Source organism: Rana temporaria, chromosome 2 (genome assembly GCF_905171775.1).
Source record: "Rana temporaria chromosome 2, aRanTem1.1, whole genome shotgun sequence".
NCBI lineage: Eukaryota > Metazoa > Chordata > Amphibia > Anura > Ranidae > Rana > Rana temporaria.
This window is the reverse complement of record NC_053490.1, coordinates 491060404-491081649: the sequence shown is the minus strand read 5'-3', so window position 1 is coordinate 491081649 and position 21246 is coordinate 491060404. Positions and strand designations below refer to the sequence as shown.

Here is a 21246-nt window from a genome sequence, read left to right as displayed (position 1 = left end):
GTTATGTAACAGTGGCTCAGATGTGCTTGTGGTCCTGAAAGACCAAAATCAATGCGGCAGGGTCTCACAGGATGACCAGACGATCTGGATGACTTCTCCTGAAGGCTAAAATAATGAACCAATGGACTTTCTACTGCAGAGTAGATACAGGCCAGTTCATGTGGGCTCCAAAAAAAGACAAATGAGTGCTCCAAATGGTGCAGGTCATAAAACCACTACAGATTTATTAAAATAAAAAATGGTCATACAAAAATTACACATAAAAAAGAAGATACAAGTAATTACATATGTAGAATTAAAATCAGTATGGGGTTTTGCATCATTGCACCCCATACTGCGTTTATTTCTACATATGTGCTCACTTTTATCTTCTTTTTTATGTGTCATTTTTGTATGACCATTTTTTATTTTAATAAACCTGTAGTGGTTTTATGACCTGCACCATTTGGAGCACTCTTTTGTCTTTTTTTGAACTGGCCCATATCTACTCTGCAGCAGAAAGTCCACTGGTTCATCATTTCAGCCTTCAGGAGAAGTCATCCAAATCGTCTGGTCATCCTGTGAGACCCTGCCGCATTGATTTTGGTCTTTCAGGACCACAAGCACATCTGACCCACTGTTACATAACAGATGAGTCCATCTCACATGGTAAGAGTACCCCATCTTTTGTGTGAAGCAACCTTGAATTCTTCAGGCAAATTGGTTATTCAGCATCCAATGTTGTGATTTGGAGACATTTTTTTACACTGTGTGTTCACTATACATGGACTTTATGTCATTGTATTTGTTTTTGGTCTTACCACCACACATACTTGATTTATTTACTTTGTGATCACTTCACTAATTCACCATTTTTATCATTTAGCGCTGCACTATTTATCCTTTCTTCTGTTACACTTTGTTTGTTGGAGTGCTGACAGCTTTTTTTTGTATTCACTTTTGGGTTTAGAACTGTTTTTTCCCTTTTTGTTTTTACATAGAATAAGAACATGGCATAGACACATTTAACAAAAGTGATTGAATCAAGTATTTACCATGACAGGAAATAAATACATATTCAAGCAGTTAGCGAATTTAAACCATGTGTTTAAGCCTGAATAACTAGTCTTGAGGACAGCTTGTAAGACAAATCCAATCCAAAAATCTGTGTTTGCCATGAATTTAAATAATAATTTCAGATGTCATAACATTTTTATTTATTTTTTTAAGATTGCACTTGAGTGGACAACCACTGGTCACTGAACAGAATACTGTGTATTATTCTATGCTAGAAACAAGAGGAATTCTTGTAAGTTAAAGAACAGGCTTTTAAAATGAATGAAGAGCACTTAGATTCTTTTTATCTTTAATTATGACTGGTGTGGATGTGAGCATCAGGACCATCGGGATCATTTACATCTGCAATGCTCATCCCCTGAATTGGGAACAAGTGATTGTTGACCTTCCTGTTGGCTCAGGGGTCAATTTTTATGAGGTGAGCGAGCAATCTGCATGCTGGTGGTGGGCTCATTCACCCTGGGTGCTGCAGCATCTGATATTTCCTCACGTGGAATCTACTGCTATTATTTATGGACATGTTTTATCATTTTGATTGGGTTTTTGGACTGTTTTAAATGAATTATGTTTATGCCAATAATCATTTACATATATTTGTGCTGCACTGTTTTCTGTTAGTTTTAAATATGTTTTTTGTTGTCTGTGTCATGCTGAAGAGATTTGTCTTCACTTCTTGTCTAATGCCTCATACACACAGGCAAACATGTACGATGAAAACGGTCCGCCGGACCGTTTTCAGTGGACATGCCCGCCTGGAGATTTCTGTATGATGGCTGTACACACCATCATACAGAAATGAGAGACAATCCGCGCGGACATACAGCGCGATGACGCGGCGACGTGCACGACGCGGAAAGGTCAATGCTCCCACGCATGCGTCAAAGTCATTCGACGCATGCGAGGGATGGCGGCCACTCGGACATGTACGGTAAGTCTGTACAGACGACCGAACATGTCCGACGGACAGGATTCCAGCGGGCATGTTTCTAAGCAAGTTTAGAAACATTTGCCCGCTCGAAAACTGTCTGGCGGGCAAATGTACGCTGGAATCCTGTCCGATCGGCCGTACACACGACCGAACATGTCTGCTGAAACTGGTCCGCGGACCAGTTTCAGCAGACATGTTCGGTCGTGTGTACGGGGCCTTAGAGGCACAACAGGAAAGAGAGTGACAGAGAGGAAACAGAATTCCCATCACAAAAAGTTGTCATGAAATTAGGTGTCTCTATGGGAAATTTTTTCCTCACCTCTTGCCCTAATATTTTTGTCTTTAAGACAATGGCCACTGAGACAAATATAAAGGTTAACCTTGCCAGCAGGTAAAGTAAAAAAAAAAAAAAAGGGGCAGCAAAAGAAGCTAAAAAAAAGATGGTCTAACCTTTCCCTATGCTATCCAAAATGAAAATAAAAAATGGCCTTACACATTTACATACACATTTTTTATTTATTTTTTAAATACACTTTAATAGGTGTTTTAGTATGTTATTGTTTTATCTTCAACAGTTAATGTTGTAAAAGATGCCAGTAGTACATAATATAACAGACTTACCAAACACCTGTAGAAAGGACTGTTTTTCTGTGACTCCAGCTTTGTTTGTTGCTCTGCAGGTATAGGATCCTGCATCACTGTTGATAATGTTCTTAATGGTTAATTCTGTGTTATCGTCTCTTAATAAATACTTTTCATTTTCTTCAATCATTCTCCCGTTTCTAGAAAAAAAAATACAGTATTTAATTTATTTTAGATTAATGCTTGAGTCTACAGCTACGTAAAATAATGTTTGTGATACATGAAGTGTGGTGCTAATACAAAAATCAATAAATGCTGTAAATAGTAAGCAAATAATAGTGATTTCATAAATGTGCTTGAGCTCTCCAGTATTGTGCAAATAGAATCAATATGGAAATGGAAACTAATACAAAAGTGCAGCACTAAAACAAAATCAGTAAATAAACAAATAAATAAATAAATAGGGATTGTGATTTCATAAATAAATTATCATTACAAACAGTGCTGGTGTGCAAATAAGTAATCTTTTCACAACTGTGCAAACAAAAGTTTGGACTAAAGAAGCGAAATAGCCTGTCTGCAATCTGGCAAAAAAAGGCCATATTTGGCAAGTTTGCTCACCCAAACCCCCAGCTGATGTAATTTTTCTGTAATAGTGCTACTGCCACAAAATGACTGTTCCCCAGCCACCTAGTGTTTGTGAACAGACTGGCTGGGAAGTCCTGGGTGACATCACACAGGATGCCCAGTTGGTTTGTTGACATTCAGCAGCTGGATGGGGATTTATCATTTGAAATGAAAGTAGAAGTAGGTGAACATTGGCAGGCTCAGCGGGAAGGGATGAAGTTAGGGTCCATGGAAATGCAGTGTTTGCAACTAAGGCCCCGTACACACGACCAGTTTCCTCGGCAGAATTCAGCTTCCGACCGAGTTTCTGGCTGAATTCTGCCGAGAAACCCGGCCGTGTGTACACTTTCGGCCGAGGAAGCCGACGAGGAGCTCGGCGAGGAAATAGAGAACATGTTCTCTATTTCCTCGTTGTTCTATGGGAGCTCTCGCCCCGCCGAGCTCCTCGGCGGCTTCAGTGCTGAACTGGCCGAGGAACTCGATGTGTTTGGCACGTCGAGTTCCTCGGCCGTGTGTACGAGGCCTAACCCTGTCTGTTGATGGTTCTTGAAGTAGCTTGTTTAGCCCATTCTCTCAACCAAACCTAATGCTGGAAGCAGCAGGAAGTCATTCATTTATTGACTGTGTTACTATCATCTAGGCGGGTGAGATTCATGGGTGAGGTAATTGAGCAAAAATGGTCAAAGGTACCATGTACACCTTACTCATTAATGTAGAGAAAAGGACATCTATTAGTCCGCTTATTTTATAAGGGGCTTCCCTATGGATCTGTTATGGATGTTAAAAAAAGGAAAGAGGGAAGTAAGGGGTACCTTGCTGATAAGGATAAGAGCCAGGGGTACTTACCAGAATCTGGAAGACCTATTTAAAATAGAGGTGCCTTCAGATACTGTCCCCCATGTGAATGAGTAAGGGGTACATAGTAAAGATGATTGAAAAAAAATATTTAACTCCATTGTTATGACGTTGTCCCGCAAAGCAGGTGTATTTCAATTTTGATGAACAATAATCCAGATAGCCCACTGAAAAAAACAAGCCTACACATCCACTTCTGATGACTGCTCACTGTGAATGACAGCCCCCAGCCCCTTTGCCCTTTATCTGAATGTAAACAAATGGGGCAGGGTGTCCCAAATGATGTCATGCTCATATTTTCATACGCGCTTCCTGTGGACGTTATTACGAAAAGTACGTTGAGGCGGTACCTGGTCATGCTACATGCGTCATTTCCGGCCCTGTTGTTAGTTGGTTCCTGTGAGGTGGAACACATGCCACGGACAGAGTGCGGTGGGAGCACGGCAGATCCCCAGACTACCGATTAGAGCCAGAAGCCCCAGTGCCCGGATAGGCACTTTTAAATGTGAGTAGCCATTTGGCTAAGTTTTATCTTTGCTCATTTTTTAATAATAAAAAAATTACGCTATGGATGTTTCCATTGTTATTTCATATCCGGCCGAGACCTTTAAGGAGGAAGTCGGCTAATATCTCAATTTAAGCCTATGTGAGCAGGCATTATCCTGCATACGCTCTCTCTGACTCTCCTTTTGAGTAAAGGAGTCAATGTGCTCTGGTAAGCAGATTACTTATCCAGTCACTTTGGGTGTGTATTCAAGTTTGGTAAAGGATCACTTCTCTATCAGTATATCACAGCAAGCACGGAATGGACGTTTGGTGTTTTATGGACTTTGATTTATTATCATAATATTTTTTTGTGCTTAAGATTGGGACTGAATATCATTTGCACTAATTGATATTTCACAATATTTTTTAATCATATGTTGTTTGATAATGTTTTGTGCACATTTGTTTATTTGATAAGGATTAGTGACTTCAGGAGTGCAGTCCTATGATTTTCATTGTTATTTTTACTAATTATTAACGCCCCCTATCTTTTACCCATATTAAACATTTAGAACATGCTTTACATTTTCACATCATTTTTAATGTAGAGGAATAGTAAAGTCTAATGCAGCAAACACACGGTCGGAATTTTCGACAACAAATGTTCGATGTGAGCTTGTTGTCGGAAAATCTGAGGCCTCGTACACACGACAGAGGAACTCGACGTGCCAAACACATCGAGTTCCTCGTCGAGTTCAGGGATGAAGCCGTCGAGGAGCTCGGTGGGCCGCCTTCTCCCATAGAACAACGAGAAAATAGAGAACATGTTCTCTATTTTCTCAACGAGTTCCTCGGCCAAAAGTGTACAGACGACAGAGTTTCTCGGCAGAATCCGGCTCTGACCGAGTTTCTCGCCGAATTCTGCCGAGAAACTCTGTCGTATGTACGAGGCCTGACCGTGTGTATGCTCTATCGGACATTTGCTGTAGGAATTCCTGACAACAAATGTTTGAGAGCTGGTTCTCAATTTTTCTGACAACAAAAGTTCTTGTCGGAAATTCTGATCGTCTGTAGCCTATTCCGACACACAAAAATCCTACGCATGCTCGGAATCAATTTGACGCATGCTCGGAATCATTAAACTTAATTTTCCTTGGCTCATCGTAGTGTTGTACGTGACCGCGTTCTTGACGTTCGGTATTTCCAACAACATTTGTGTGACCGTGTGTCTGCAAAACAAGTTTGAGCAAACAATCAGTCGGAAAAAATCCACGGTTTTGATGTCAGAATGTCTGATCGTGTGTACGTGGCATTACAGTTCATTTCTATTAGGCCTTGTACACACGACCGGATCTGTCCGATGAAAACGGTCCGCGGACCGTTTTCATCGGACATGTCCGCTCAGAGATTTTGGTCTGATGGGTGTACACACCATCAAACCAAAATCCGCACGGACAGAATACGCGGTGAAGGCGACGTGACGGCGACGATGACGTGGCGACGTGCGCGAACCGGGAAGTTAAATGCTTCCACGCATGCGTCGAATCACTTCGACGTCATGCGCGGGTTCTCGGGCCAGCGGACATGTCCGATCGGTCATACTGACCATCGGATATGTCCGGTGGACATCATTCCAGCGGACAAGTTTCTTAGCATGCTAAGAAATTTTTGTCCGCCGGAAAACGGTCGGCTGGACAAATGTCCACTGAAAAACGGTCGGTCGGCCGTACAGACGACCGAACATGTCCGCGGAAACTGGTCCGCAGACCAGTTTCAGCGGACATGTTCGGTCGTGTGTACGAGGCCTTAAATGCAGCATTAGTGGGAAAGCCTGTCTGGGAGCAGTATTCTCTCTGCAAAAGTCCGCCATGCATTCACTGAGACCTATAGCTCTGCAATCAACAAAATACACGTTCTCTGATTATTGGATAGCTCGATCTCTGACTCAGCAGGAGGTAGATCTGCTGATAATATAAAATAGTACGTAAGGATATTTGCACTATAGTGATATAATAGAATAATACATATTGCAGTCAACTACTCTTAAGCCTGGTACACACTACTGGTGGAGCTGCTGTATTAATCATGCAAGGTTAGTTCAGCGATCTCCCACACAGAGCTGTTGGAAAGCCCCCCCACCAAAACACTCTGATCGCCATTGGCTGAGAGCGCTGATCGGGGGGTCGGTCAACTGCCCCAGTTTTCCAGCATGCACATCCGACAGAAGCTGGTCAAACAGACAGCATAACATACACATGGGCAGAATGTTGGCCGTTTTTGTTTTGTTTGTTTTTTTAACCGTCATTCTGCCCATGTGGGACTTTAGTAAGTAAACCACCAATAAACAATTTATTTATATATACCGTATTTATTCGAGTATAACGCGCACCCGTGTATAACGCGCACCCCTAATTTTCAATTAAAAATCGGTATAAAATCATTGTAATTGCCAAAAATCATTTATGTCCAGCCATGCCCCCTGTATGTCCAGCCGTGCCCCCTGTATGTCCAGCCGTGCCCCCGTATGTCCAGCCGTGCCCCCTGTATGTCCAGCCGTGCCCCATGTATGTCCAGCCGTGCCCCCTGTATGTCCAGCCGTGCCCCCTGTATGTCCAGCCGTGCCCCCTTTATGTCCAGCCGTGCCCCCTGTATGTCCAGCCGTGCCCCCGTATGTCCAGCCATGCCCCCTTACCTTTAATCACGCGGCGCACGGGAACATTACAGACAGCGTTCGTTTGAACAGCTGTTTTCCCTGCCACGCATAGACACTCCCCCTCGTTCGCGATTGGACAGATCCATCCAAGGGGGAGTGTCTACACGCGGCAGGGAAAACAGCTATTCAAACGAAAGCTGTCTAATATTCCCCCGCGCCGCGGGATTAACGTTGTAGCGGCGTTGGTGGCTTCGGTGGCGGCGGCAGTAGCAGCGGCGTGTGCGGCGGCAGTAGCAGCGGCGTGTGCGGCGGCGGTAGCAGCGGCGTGTGCGGCGGCGGTCTTTTTTTTGGGTATAAAATTTTGCACGTTATACTCGAATTAATACGGTAGATCTATATATATCTATATCTATAGATATATACACAGTCATAGCCAAAAATATTGGCACCCCTGCATTTCTGTTAGATAATGCAACACTTCACCCAGAAAAATGTTGCAATTACAAATGTTTAGGCATTCTCATGTTTATTTCTTTTGTTTGCACTGGTATGACCCAAAACGTGGAGAAATAAGCAAAATCTGACACATTCCTCTCAAAACTTCAAAAATGAATTGGACAAAATTATTGTCACCCCCAATTTAATATTTGGTAGACCACCCCATACTAACTGATATCAATCGCTTTATGTAACCATCAATTTGTTTCTCTACTGGAATTTTGGACCACTCTTCCTTCGCCAACTGCTCCAGGCCTCTCAGATTGGAAGGGTTCCTCTTTCCAACTGCTGTTTTGAGACCTCTGCTCAGGTGCTCTATGGGATTTAGATAAAGCATCATTGCTGGCCAGGTCACGACTCTCCAGCACTCATTTATTTTTCTGAAAACAGTACAATGGTGGGCTTAACCAAAAAGCTGTCATTTTGTTTCATCTGTCCACAGCACATTATCCCAAATGGATTTTGGCTCCTTCAGGTAAGTTTTGGCAAACTCTTTGAGCACTTTTCTGTTTTGTCCACATCCAGGGAGATTAGCTACAGTGCCATGGGCTGTAAACTTTTTGACAATGTCGCGCACAGTGGACACAGGAACATTAAGATCTCTGGAGATGGATTTTTAACCTTGTTCCAATTCTTTTCCACAATTTTTGTTCTCAGATCTTTAGACAATTCTTTGCTGTTCTTTCTCTTCTCCATGCTCCATGTGACACACAGAGACACACAACAGAAAGGTTAAGAAAAATTTTCACCATTTTAACCGGTTGCTGTTTTGATTTCTATATTGTCAGCACCTGTTAATTGATCCAGGTGGGTTTATTTACAAACTACAGGAGCATCACACACTTGGAATCCAACTATTTCTTAGACCCCTTTCAGACTGGGGCGGTTTGCAGGCGCTATTGCGCTAAAAATAGCACCTGTACACGGACCCTTAACAGTATCTGCTGTTTCTCCAGTGTGAAAGCCCGAGGGCTTTCACACTGGAGCGGTGCGCTAGCAGGACCGCTCCAAAAGTCCTGCTAGCAGCATCTTTGGAGGGGTGAGAGGTGCGGTGTGTTTACCGCTTCTCCACCGCTCCTTCCCATGAGAAACTGCGGCCATACCGCTGGCAAAGCGCCTCTGCAGAGGCGCATTGCCATTGGTATTAACCCTTTTTGGACATTATAGCGCCACTAAAAATAGCGGCGCTATACCGCCACCACACCTCCCGCCCCAGTGTGAAAGGGGCCTTACAATTTTGAGAAGATGCCAATAATTTTGTCTAGCCCATTTTTGGAGTTTTGCGTGGAATGTGTCAGCTTTGGCTGTGTGTTTCTCCACTTTTTTGTGTCATACCAATACAAACAAAATAAATAAAGATTAGACTGCCTAAACATTTGTAATTGCAACAATTTTCTGGGTGAAGTGTTGCATTATTTGAAAGAAATGCAAGAGTGGCTATATTTTTGGATATGACTGTATCGTATATTACTTATAATATTGTTTATCCATGTGTTTATATTGAGTAGCTTTTGAACACTGGTGATTTACTTAATTAAAAAAAAGATTATTTGAGGCATGTCAGCTAGTAATTCTAACACCAAAGAGTAGCATTTTCATAACATGTTATCCATCATTATATGCCAAAGTTTTGACAAGACATCACAAAGGCAATGCACCTATCAATGTTTAATTTAATCAGTAGCAGTTTGAGGAGATGTATCTTTACTGTCACTTGATAGTGTCATTTAGATTGCCTCCCTTAAGACTGAAGAATGATGGATAGAAAAAACTAATAAAGAGATTACTAATCTCTTTGCACAGATACTGATATAAAACATACCCATTGTCTTTCCAAGATGATTATGATAAACCAACCATAAAGGTATAGTAAAATAGCAGTCAGATTTAATTTATTGTTCTAAACAGCACATGAGATTTAAAATGTAATTTGCCTGTTTCATTAAAAGGATGAAATATGATTGCACATTTTTTCCAGCTAAACCTTTTTCACTAAACTTTTAGAACTCCAACGATGTTCTTTATTTATTTATGTATTTATTATGTACTATTTGTGTGTTTAAATAGTTAAAAAAAAATATTGATCATAAAATAACATGCTCTGAATGCAGTTACATCAAGAACGTTAAGTTATTTTAATAAGACAGCTAGATACAAGGGGCCAGATTCTTGTAGATTGCCGCATCTTTGCGGAGGCGTAACGTATCTCATTTACGTTACGCCGCCGCAAGTTTTACGGGAAAGTGCTTGATTCACAAAGCACTTGCCTGTAAAGTTGCGGCGGCGTAGCGTAATTCCTCCGGCGCAAGCCCGCCTAATTCAAATAATCCGGGTAGGGGGCGTGGATCATTTAAACTAGGCGCGTTCCCGCGCCGAACGTACTGCGCATGCGCCGTTCCTAAAATCTTCCGACGTGCATTGCGCTAAATGACGTCGCAAGGACGTCATTGGTTTTGACGTTAACTTAAATGGCGTCCGGTGCCATTCACGGACGACTTACGCAAACGACGTAAATTTTCTAATTTCGACGCGAGAACGACGGCCATACTTAACATTGACTGCGCCTCATATACCCAGGGGCAGTTGTAAATCTTACGTAAACGTCGTAACTTCACTGCGTCGGTCGGGCGTACGTTTGGGAATTCGCATATTTTGCTAATTTGCATACTCGATCGGGAAAACGACGTCGGCGACACCTAGCGGCAAAAAAAAAAATGCATTTAAGATCCGACAGCATAAGAGCCTTACGCCTGTCGGATGTAATGGTTATCTATGCGTAACTGATTCTCTGAATCAGGCACATAGATACGACGGGCGGATTCAGAGATACGACGGCGTATCAGGCGATACGTCGGCGTATCTCTTTTGAGAATCTGGCCCGAGGTTTCTGGGAGGAGGTAAGTGACCACCAGCTAATTTTAACTATATCTGTGCTTTAACCACCAGCTCAGGGAGGTTTATCCCCCTTCATGGCCAGGCCATTTTTTTCTATATGGCACAGCATTATTTTAACTGACAATTGCGTGGTTGTGTGACACTGTACCCAAACAAAATGTATGTCCTTTTTTACCCACAAATAGAGCTTTCTTTTGGTGGTATTTGATTACCTCTGCAGTTTAAATAGTTTGCACTATAAACAAAAAAAGACAATTAAAATATATATATATATATATATATATATATATATATATATATATATATATATATATATATATATATATATTTTACTTTCTACTATAAAATATATCCAATAATTAAAAAAAAAATAATAGGTCAATATGTATTTTGACTATTGGTAAAAAATAATCCCATAGGCATATAATAATTGGCTTGCTCAAAAGTTGCTCACAAGTTACACTAATAAACTATAGGAAAGATTTATGGATTTTTTTTAATAGTAATAGCTGCGATCAGCGATTTTTAGTGGGACTGCAACATTGTGGCAGACAAATCGGACACTAAGTGACACTTTTTAGTGACCAGTGACACCAATACAGTGATCAGTGCTAAAAAAATGCACTGTCACTGTACTAATAACACTGTCAGAAAAGATGTTAACACCGGGGTGATCAAAGGGTTAACTGTTCCCTGGGAGTTCTTGCTAACTGTGTGGGGGATGCATTTACTGTGGGAAGATAGAGATTCGTGTTCCTGCTTAGCAAAAACACAGGATCTCTGTCTTACCTTCTCTAAGAAAGGCATTTAAACAGGCAGACTGACATTTTGCTGATCTTCAGAACGATCAGTGGGTACCCGCGAAAATCAGGTCCGTCAGACCCGCTGATTGGCTCCTGCTGTGTCCAACCACAGTGGGAGAGGGTCGCGTATACACGTCCCAGACCTGGAAGTGTCAAATCACGTACTAGCTACATGATATGGCACAAAGCAGCCGCCCAGGTGCCCCTTTCTAACCAATGACACAACAAAGCTCTTAATTCACTCCCTGGTCATCTCTCGCCTCGATTACTGCAACTCCCTTCTCATAGGCTTACCACTGCATACTCTATCCCCCCTTCAGTCCATCATGAATGCTGCTGCCAGACTCATCCACCTAACCAACCGCTCGGTCTCTGCTGCTGCTCTCTGTCAATCCCTCCACTGGCTTCCGCTCGCCCAACAAATTAAATTCAAAATACTAACCACTACCTAAAAAGCCATACACAACTCTGCCCCCAGCTTCATCACTGACCTAGGGCCAGATTCATGTAGATCAGCGGATCTTTAGATCCGCTCGATCAACGTGTTTTGCGTTCCGCCGGTGCAATTTAGCGAGGCTAGTGCAGTATTCATCAAGCACTTACCTCGAAAATTGCATTGTCGGATCGTAACTCCCCCGGCGGAATGCAAATTCCGCGGCTAGGGGGAGTGTACAATTTAAATCAGGCGCGTTCCCGCGCCAATTTAACTGCGCATGCGCCGCCGGCGAAATTTCCCAGTGCGCATGCTCCAAATTACGTCGCTAGGACGTCATTGTTTGCGGCGGGTACGTCAATTGCGGCCATCCGTATTCCCGATCGACTTACGCAAACGACGTAAAAATTTGAATCTCGGCGCGGGAATGACAGCCATACTTAACATTAGCTACCCCTCATATAGCAGGGGTAGCTATCCGCCGGAAAAAGCCGAACGCAAACGACGTTAAAAAAAAGCGACGGGCGGGCGTACGGACTTGAATCGGCGGTTCTACTCATTTGCATATCCGACGCATTAAAACAAAGCGACGACACCTAGCGGCCGGCGGTAGATTGCAGCCTAAGATTCGACTGGTGTAAGTCACTTATACCAGTCGGATCTAAGGGAGATCTATGAGGAATCTGATTCTATGAATCAGCCTCATAGATCCGACCGTCGGCTCTCACAGATACGACGGCGGATCTCAGAGATACGACGGCGGATCAGGAGATCCGCCGTCGTATCTCTTGATGAATCTGCCCCCTAGTCTCTAAGGGCCAGATCCACAGCCGCCGAGCGCAACTTAACTTTTCAGAGTTAAGTTACACTGCCGCAAATCTCCCAAGTTAGGTGCCGATCCACAAAGCACTTACCTGGAAATTTGCGGCGGTGTAACTGAACTCTGTCCGGTGCAAGGCGTTCCTAATACAAATGGGCGATTCCCATTTAAATTAGGCGCGCTCCCGCACCGGATGTACTGCGCATGCTCTGTCGGGTAACTTACCCGACATGCATTGCGCTAACTGACGTCGCTCCGATGTCATTTGCTTAGACGTTAACCTAAATGGCGTCCAGCGCCATTCACGAACGTCTTACGCAAACGACGTAGAGTTGAACATTTCGACGCGGGAACGACGGCCATACTTAATAGAAATTAGTCAAATAGGACTCAGCCCTATTTTTACGCGCCGTAACTCGACGCAAACGACGTAGATTTAGCGCGACGGGCCCGTCGGAAAGTTTGTGGATCGCCGTAAGTGTTCATTTGCATATTCTAGGCCGGCCGCAATGGCCTTGCCACCTAGCGGCTGGCCTAGAATTGCATCCTTAAGATCCGACAGTGTAAATCAATTACACATGTCGGATCTTCTGCCTATCTATGGTAAACTGATTCTGTGGATCAGTTCCATAGATAGAAACAGGGATATGACGGCGTATCAGTAGATACGCCGGCGTATCCCTTTTGTGGATTACCCCCTAAATACCTACCTAATCGTTCTCTTCATTCTTCTCAAGACCTCCTGCTCTCTAGCTCTCTCATCACCTCCTCTCATGCTTGTCTACAGGACTTTTCCAGAACCTCTCCAAGCCTATGGAACTCCTTACCCCAATCTGTCCGTCTATCTCCTTCTCTATTAGCTTTTAGAGGATCCCTGAAAGCCCTCCTCTTCAGAGAAGCCTATCCTACCCACATCTAACAACTGTATTTAATTTTGTCCATCTGATCACCCCCCACATCTACTACACTTTGTTCTATTTTACCCTCCCTTTTAGATTGTAAGCTCTAAAGAGCAGGGCCCTCTGATCCCTCCTGTATTGAATTGTATTGTAACTGTACTGTCTTCCCTGATGTTGTAAAGCGCTGTGCAAACTGTTGGCGCTATATAAATCCTGTATAATAATATATCGGCAAGGGGGCGGTCCGCAAGTGGTTAAAAGCAATAATATTTTCCATGCTAATCATATAAATATTAAGCATTTTGTCAGTTAAACTCCAAGCAGATATAAAAGACACAAATTAATGCAGCAGTACAAAATTAAATACATGTTGTTAAATGCAGGCAGTGTAAATACACAGTTCTTGGGTCTACTGTACAATCTGTACATCGGAGCTCAAGGAGCGGGAGAGAAAATAAGCATAAGGAGCCAACCAGGTTTACTGCAGTGACAGAGAAATGCAATACTTCTCCTTTTCAGCTACACATTTGTGGCACATTTAGGCCGCTAGCGGGGCACTTTTAACCCCCCACTAGCGGCTGAGAAAGGGTTTAAACTGCCCGAAATGCGCCGCTAGAGCAGCATATTTCCGGCTGTAAGGCAGAGCTGCCCATTTATTTCAATGGACAGAAGTGCATTAGCAGTGGTGAGTTCACCGCTGCTAATGCGCTCCAAAGAAGCTGCTGGCAGGACTTTTTCTGAGGCCCTGCCAGCGCACCGCTCCAGTGTGAGGAGATGCAATACTTCTCCTTTTCAGCTACAGGGTGTATTGCCGCGTACACACGATCGTTTTTCGGCATGAAAAAAAACGACGTTTTCAAAAACGTAATTTAAAATGATCGTGTGTGGGCTTCACATCGTTTTTCGGCTTCTGAAAAACAACAAAAAAAATCGAACATGCTGCATTTTTTAACGTAGTTTTAAAAAATTTCGTTTTTCGGGTTGTAAAAAAATAATCGTTGTGCTAAAACAACGTTTTAAACCGGCGCATGCCCAGAAGCAAGTTATGAGACGGGAGCGCTCGGTCTGGTAAAACTACCATTCATAATGGAGTACGCACATTTATCACGCTGTTGCAGACAGAAAAGCGCGAATCGTCTTTTACTAACAAGGAATCAGCTAAAAGCAGCCCAAAGGCGAATAGAACTTCCCCTTCAGAGTGCCGTTGTACGTGTTGTACGTCACCACGCTTTTTTCATCATTTTTCAAAAACGATGGTGTGTGGGCAACATCGTTTTTAATGATGAAGTTGGAAAAACTTTGTTTTTTTCATGCCGAAAAACGATCGTGTGTACGCGGCATATGTTGTGGGGTGGAAACCTGTAAGCAAAAGTTAAACTGTAGCAGAGAAAGATCAGTTTCCCTCTCCTATTGACAGGGCATTGATGTGTGGCTGAGCTGTGTAGATCTCATAACTGGGCAGGAATACAGATCTTTTCAAAATATGTATTTTATCTGCATATTTAGATGCTTTCTTGGAGTTCTGCTTTAGAGTGCTTTCACACTCGCAACGCCCAGGCATCTGCTATTTTTAGCGCTGCCCTATGCCTCGCACACACGACCGGTTTTACCGATGGGAAAACTGCCATGTTTGCTTTTTGTCGTGAAAACCGACCATGTGTATGCTCCATAGCAGTTTTCCTGGCGAGAACCAGCTCTCTTTTTTCCCGGCGGTCTTTTTCCTGTCGTGAAAACCGCTCGTGTGTATGCTTTTCCGAGGGGAAAAAAACGTGCATGCTCAGAATCAAGTATGAGATGGGAGCGCTCGTTCTGGTAAAACTAGCGTTTCGTAATGGAGATAGCACGGTTGTCATGCTGTAAATTATTGCATCGTTTAATGCAGCACATGAAAAGCGCAAATCGTCTCTCACCAAACTTTTACTAACACGAGAATCAGCAAAAGCAGCCCAAAGGGTGGCGACATTTGAATGGAACTTCCCCTTTATAGTCCCATCGTACGTGTTGTACGTCACCGCGCTTTGGTCAGGCGGGATTTGGCATGAATGTCTGTATGCAAGGCAGGCTGGAGAGGAATCACGTCGGGAAAAACTTTGTTTTTTTCCTAACGGGAAAAATGGTCGTGTGTACGAGGCATAACCGTCTTTTTTTTTTTCACTTTTCGGCCACAAGAGGGGCGTTTTTAACCCACGCTAGCGGCCGAAAAAGGGTTAAAAGTTCCTGCAAATCGCCAAAGCGGTTCGGGGGCACTGCCCATTGATTTCAATGGGCAGGGGCACTTTAGGAGTGGTGAGTTCACTGCTCCTAAAACGCTGCAATGATGCTGCTGGCAGGACTTTTCTTGACACCCTGCCAGCGCAGCGCCCCAGTGTGAAAGCACTCAGGCTTTCACACTGGGTTTGCAGCTGAGGCTTTTTTCAGGCTCTTTACATGTGCTATTTTTAGCACTAAGACCCCTTTCGCACTATAGCGTCGGTGGCAAAATAGCGGTGAAACAATATTTTACTGTCGGATTTGTGGCACATTTAGGCCGCTAGCGGAGCACTTTTAACCCCCCACTAGCGGCTGAGAAAGGGTTTAAACTGCCCAAAATGCGCCGCTAGAGCAGCATATTTCCGGCTGTAAGGCAGCGCTGCCCATTGATTTCAATGGACAGAAGTGCATTAGCAGTGGTGAGTTCACCGCTGCTAATGCGCTCCAAAGAAGCTGCTGGCAGGACTTTTTCTGAGGCCCTGCCAGCGCACCGCTCCAGTGTGAGGAGTAGCTGTTTAAGGGTGGACTGCAGGCGCTATTTTTAACGCTATAGCACCTGCAAAAGGCCCTTAGTGTGAAAGGGGTCTAAAGCGCCTGAAAAACACCCCCAGTGTAAAATATATTCTAAACTGATATCCGCTAGTTTAGCAATATGTCTGAATCTATACATAATAGTTATCCTCAGACAGTATATACCAGGTCAGATGCACAAATGCCATACTGAAATATTAATTAAAAGATTTGAGCAAGTAAGTTACTCCAATATGATAAATTATTAGATTTATTAGAGTTGAGCGATTCTGGAGATTGGACCGTCTGAAAATCCACAATTTCCTGAATTCATAATTTAATACATGCCTTGATTAATTCAGCTGGCACCATAAGTGATTACAAGCAGAATCACTTCAGTAGACTGCAAATGAATTTGGCTGTTAAGTTCCCAAATGATTTTACTTTGCAAGCAATGGCATCTACATTTCTGTGTATCAGATTTTACTACACTTTCCAATAATCATTACATGTATTTCATTTTAGTGGGGCAATACCTATGTTCAACTAGATATATTTGAGGTGACATTTTTGTCTTCTTTAATTAGATTTAGTTCATAACATTTTTCATGGTAGAATGGGTGAGAATTCAAAGCCTTTGGGTTTTTATTGCTATCTGCGTCCTGTTTTTAAAACAGAAGTGACATCTTCCCAAAAAGCACAATGGCAGCAGCATCAACCTTACACTTACCCATTCTCATCAAAATAAAAATGTGATTTATAAAAATTAGCCTGTAGTCCACTTTTAAGCATTGATGTGCATGGTTTGTGGTATGGAAGCGTGAGCCTGTAGCATTCTGTGGAATTTATGACATGTTTACACTTTTATTTAAGTGTAAACTTTTTTTTTTAAGTGGTACTTCACTTATTTTTCTATGCATATGAGATTTCCATCTTAATGCATCATCTGTAATTTGGAGTCATACATGAGAATAGCAGTCCAGACAGGCTTATATAAAAGCCATTTCATTCCGACCCGCAGTTGTAGAATTCTTTGAATGTATATGTTTTTCCTTTACTGGAAAAACTCTTTTGCCCATGTTCAACAAATTTGCAGGTTTTGCAAGTGGGTTTTTTGCATTGATACATCCCTAGTAAAGAGATCATTGCGACGAATTCTTGTGCGGGTGTTTTCTTCAATTTACTCGGAGCAATTTTATTTTTTATGTTTGTAGCTCGACGGTAGGTGGTGGTGGGAACATCTGATAATATAGTTTTTAGATGCACGTCCTCTAATAGAATGGAACAGTGCCTCTTGAGGATTGCTTCCATGTCTTTATGACTGGTGTGGAATTTTGTTATAAACCTGGTCTGCTGTATTGGTGCTGTTTTTTGAACGGCTGTAGATGGTTTGGGATCATGATAATAGTTGTACGCTTGGTTAACTAGGGACGCTGGATATTTTTTGTCAAACAATTTTTTCTTCATAAAAACACTCTGTTCAACATAGTCTTTATGTTGTGTGCAATTTCGCTTGAGGCGGCAGAATTGGCCCTTGGGAATGTTGTCAATCCACTTCTTGTGATGACAGCTTTTGTAATGGAGCAGTGAGTTGCCTGCAGTTGGTTTGAAGTGGGTTCTTGCTTCGATTTTTCCATTGTCGTGATATAATTCAAGATCTAAGAATGTTAATTTGTCTTGATCATGTACAAATGTGAATGATAGACCATGTGGGTTGTTATTGCAGTGGTCTACGAAAGTTTTGATTTCTTCTGTGTCACCATCCCAAATAATAATGATATCATCTATGAACCTGCCATAGTATATCAAATGCCTGGAGTGGGGATTATTAGACCAAATGTACCTTTCCTCCCACAACCCCATGGCTAGGTTGGCGTATGATGGAGCAAAATTTGCGCCCATAGCAGTGCCCATGATCTGTAGGTAAAAATCTTCATTGAATAAAAAGTAGTTATGTGTTAAGCAGAATTGGGTGCAATCCATAATAAATTTTGCTTGAGCATTGCTCATGTATGGATTCTCTGCTAGGAAATGGTAGGTGGCAGCTAGGCCAAACTCATGGGGGATCGAGGTGTACAGAGATGATACGTCTAGCGACATCCATGTATATTTGTTCTCCCAAGCATAAGTTTTTAATGACTCTAGTAGGTGTGAGCCGTCTCGGATGTAAGAACGTAAGCCCTGGGCCAGAGATTGTAGGTGGCAATCTATATTTTGCGAAAGGCCTGAAGTTAAAGTATCTATGGTGGCAATGATGGGCCTGCCAGGAGGGTGTGTGGTATTTTTATGGATTTTGGGGATATGATAAAAATAGGGTGTGTTGTAAAATTCTTTAATCATAAAGGAAGCCTCTTTTTTAGAGATGATGTTATCCCTTAAGGCAGTTTTTACTAGCTCGTCCTTGATGGTACGAAACTGTGGGAGTGGGTCCAGGCTGAGTTTTTTGTAAGTAGAAACGTCATTTAACAAGCGTTCAGCTTCCGATATATAATCAGCGCGGTCTTGTATGACTATACCTCCGCCTTTATCAGCAGTCTTGTTCGCTGGTCCATACCCTAACATGACTTACACCTGCTTTGTGTGGCTTAACTTTACGCCGGACGTACGCCTTATGTAAATGGTGTAGATTACTGCGACGGGTGTAAGTACGTTCGTGAATCGGCGTTTCTCACTCATTTACATATTCGACGCGTTAAACAATGGAAGCACCCCTTGCGGCCAGTGTAAATATGCGCCCAAGATACGACGGTGTAGAAGACTTACGTCGGTCGGATGGAGCCAAAATTCATATCTTATTTCAAGAATCAGGCGCAGAGATACGACGGCGCATCCGTGCACTTACGCGGCATATCAGTAGATACGTCGGCGTAAGTGCTTTCTGAATCCGGCCCATTTTGTGTACCTTCTGTTTTACACTGAAAGCATGTGTTACGTACTTGAAATGCTTGGGTATGCTTATATAAGCTTTTTTTTTTTTTTTTTAATTTACAGATATATAAAGATCAAAGAGATGGGATGCAATACTAACATTCTGCTGCAATAAATTTCATTTATTCCTCTTAGTGGAAAAAAATGGTCACAGTACAGTATAAGCAATAAATAGGCTGGATGAAGAGATGACTTTCAATGGATCGCAATGGGGTAGTTGCTTGTCTCAGGACCGGAGCACAGATGGAAGTGGGCTGCCTCTCTCCTGCTTCATTGGGATCCCAGTGTTAAATCATTTGCAGAAGAAATTATTGTGGGTCACATCTGTGTGTGTAGCAGAGGAGCTACCTCACTGTAACCTATTGAAAGTCAGATTGTTTATTGCTAATACTGTGCTGCTACTATTTGTTTCTATCGTAAGAGGAAAAAAAAAATTGATTGCAACAGATATATATTACAGTACACTCCTCACATTTTTTTAAGAATTGTATTATACCTTTCATGCGAAAACACTGAAGAAATTACACTCTGTTACAATATAAAGTAGTGAGTGTACAGTGTAAATTTGTTGTCCCCTCAAAATAACTCAATACACAGCCATTAATGTCTAAACCGCTGGCAACAAAAGTGAGTACACCCCTAAGTGAAAATGTCCAAATTGGGACCAAAGTGTCAATATTTTGTGTGGCCACTATTATTTTCCAGCACTGCCTCTTGGACATGCAGTTCACCAGAGCTTCACAGGTTGCCACTGGAGTCTTCTTCCACTCCTCCATGACAACATCATGGAGCTGCTGGATGTTAGAGACGTTGTGCTCCTCCACCTTCAGTTTAAGGATGTCCCACAGATGCTCAATAGGGTTTAGGTCTGGAGACATGATTGGCCAGTCCATCACCTTTACCATCAGCTTCTTTAGCATGGCAGTGGTTGTCTTGGAGGTGTGTTTGGGGTCGTTATCATGTTGGAATACTGCCCTGCGGCCCAGTTTTCCGAAAGGGAGGGGATCATGCTCTGCTTCAGTATGTCACAGTACATGTTGGCATTCATGGTTCTCTCAATGAACTGTAGCACCCCAGTGACGGTAGCACTAATGCAGCCATAGACCATGACACTCCCACCACAATGCTTGAATGTAGGCAAGACATACTTGTACTAATGTACTAATTTGTACTCCTCACCTGTTGCCACCACTCATGCTTGACACCTTCTGAACCAACTAAGTTTATCTTGGTCTCATCAGACCACAGGACATGGTTCCAGTAATCCTGTTCTTAGTCTGCTTGTCTTCAGAAAACTGTTTGCAGGTTTTCTTGTGCATCATCTTTAGAAGAGGCTTCCTTCTGGGACAACAGCCATGCAGACCAATTTGATGCACTGTGCAGCGTGTGGTCTAAGCAGTGACCAGTATGAGAGAGTGAGAGGGACAGCAAATTTACACTGTTATACAAGCTGTACACTCACTACTTTACATTGTAGCAAAGTGTTATTTCTTCAGTGTTGACATATTTAAAGATATAATAAAATATTTACAAAAATGTAAGGGGTGTACTCAATTTTATGAGATACTGTATGTATATATATATATATATATATATATATATATATATATATATATATATATATATATATATATATATATAGATATAGAAAGTTTGCAGTCTTTTACGGCCTGTCAGTAAAAGTCATATTGGACGATAAAATATAAAAGGTTGCTGGCAATCCTCTGGGCCACCCTGCCTATTGCAAAAGATTAAGCTTTACTTCATCTGTGGTGTGCAGGGACATGCTAAATTATTCAGGGTACCCTATTTGATAAGACATGAATTTGTTCATGTCCACTCATGTCAGTTACTGTTCTAATACAATGCAACCAGTCCATTGTGTGAATTTCTCTATGGAATAGCCACAGTCGATAAGAGTCAATCACACCATACGCAGGAGAGAGCTGTCAAGACGTTCCTCAGCCTGTGTAGGCCTGGAGGCTCTTATGCTAAATATAGACAGAAGTATAGATCACACATG

At 42.5% G+C, this 21246-nt stretch overlaps 1 protein-coding gene across 3 annotated transcripts in view; it reads right to left on the bottom strand.

Annotated features, from left to right (window-relative positions):
• Window positions 1-21246, bottom strand: part of NCAM2 (neural cell adhesion molecule 2) — a 410155-nt gene that overhangs the window by 138678 nt on the left and 250231 nt on the right. For all 3 annotated transcript variants that reach the window (XM_040338816.1, XM_040338817.1, XM_040338818.1), the window contains exon 7: window positions 2606-2766. In XM_040338816.1, coding sequence (XP_040194750.1) covers window positions 2606-2766 — 161 coding nt within the window. The remainder of the gene's footprint in view (window positions 1-2605; window positions 2767-21246) is intronic.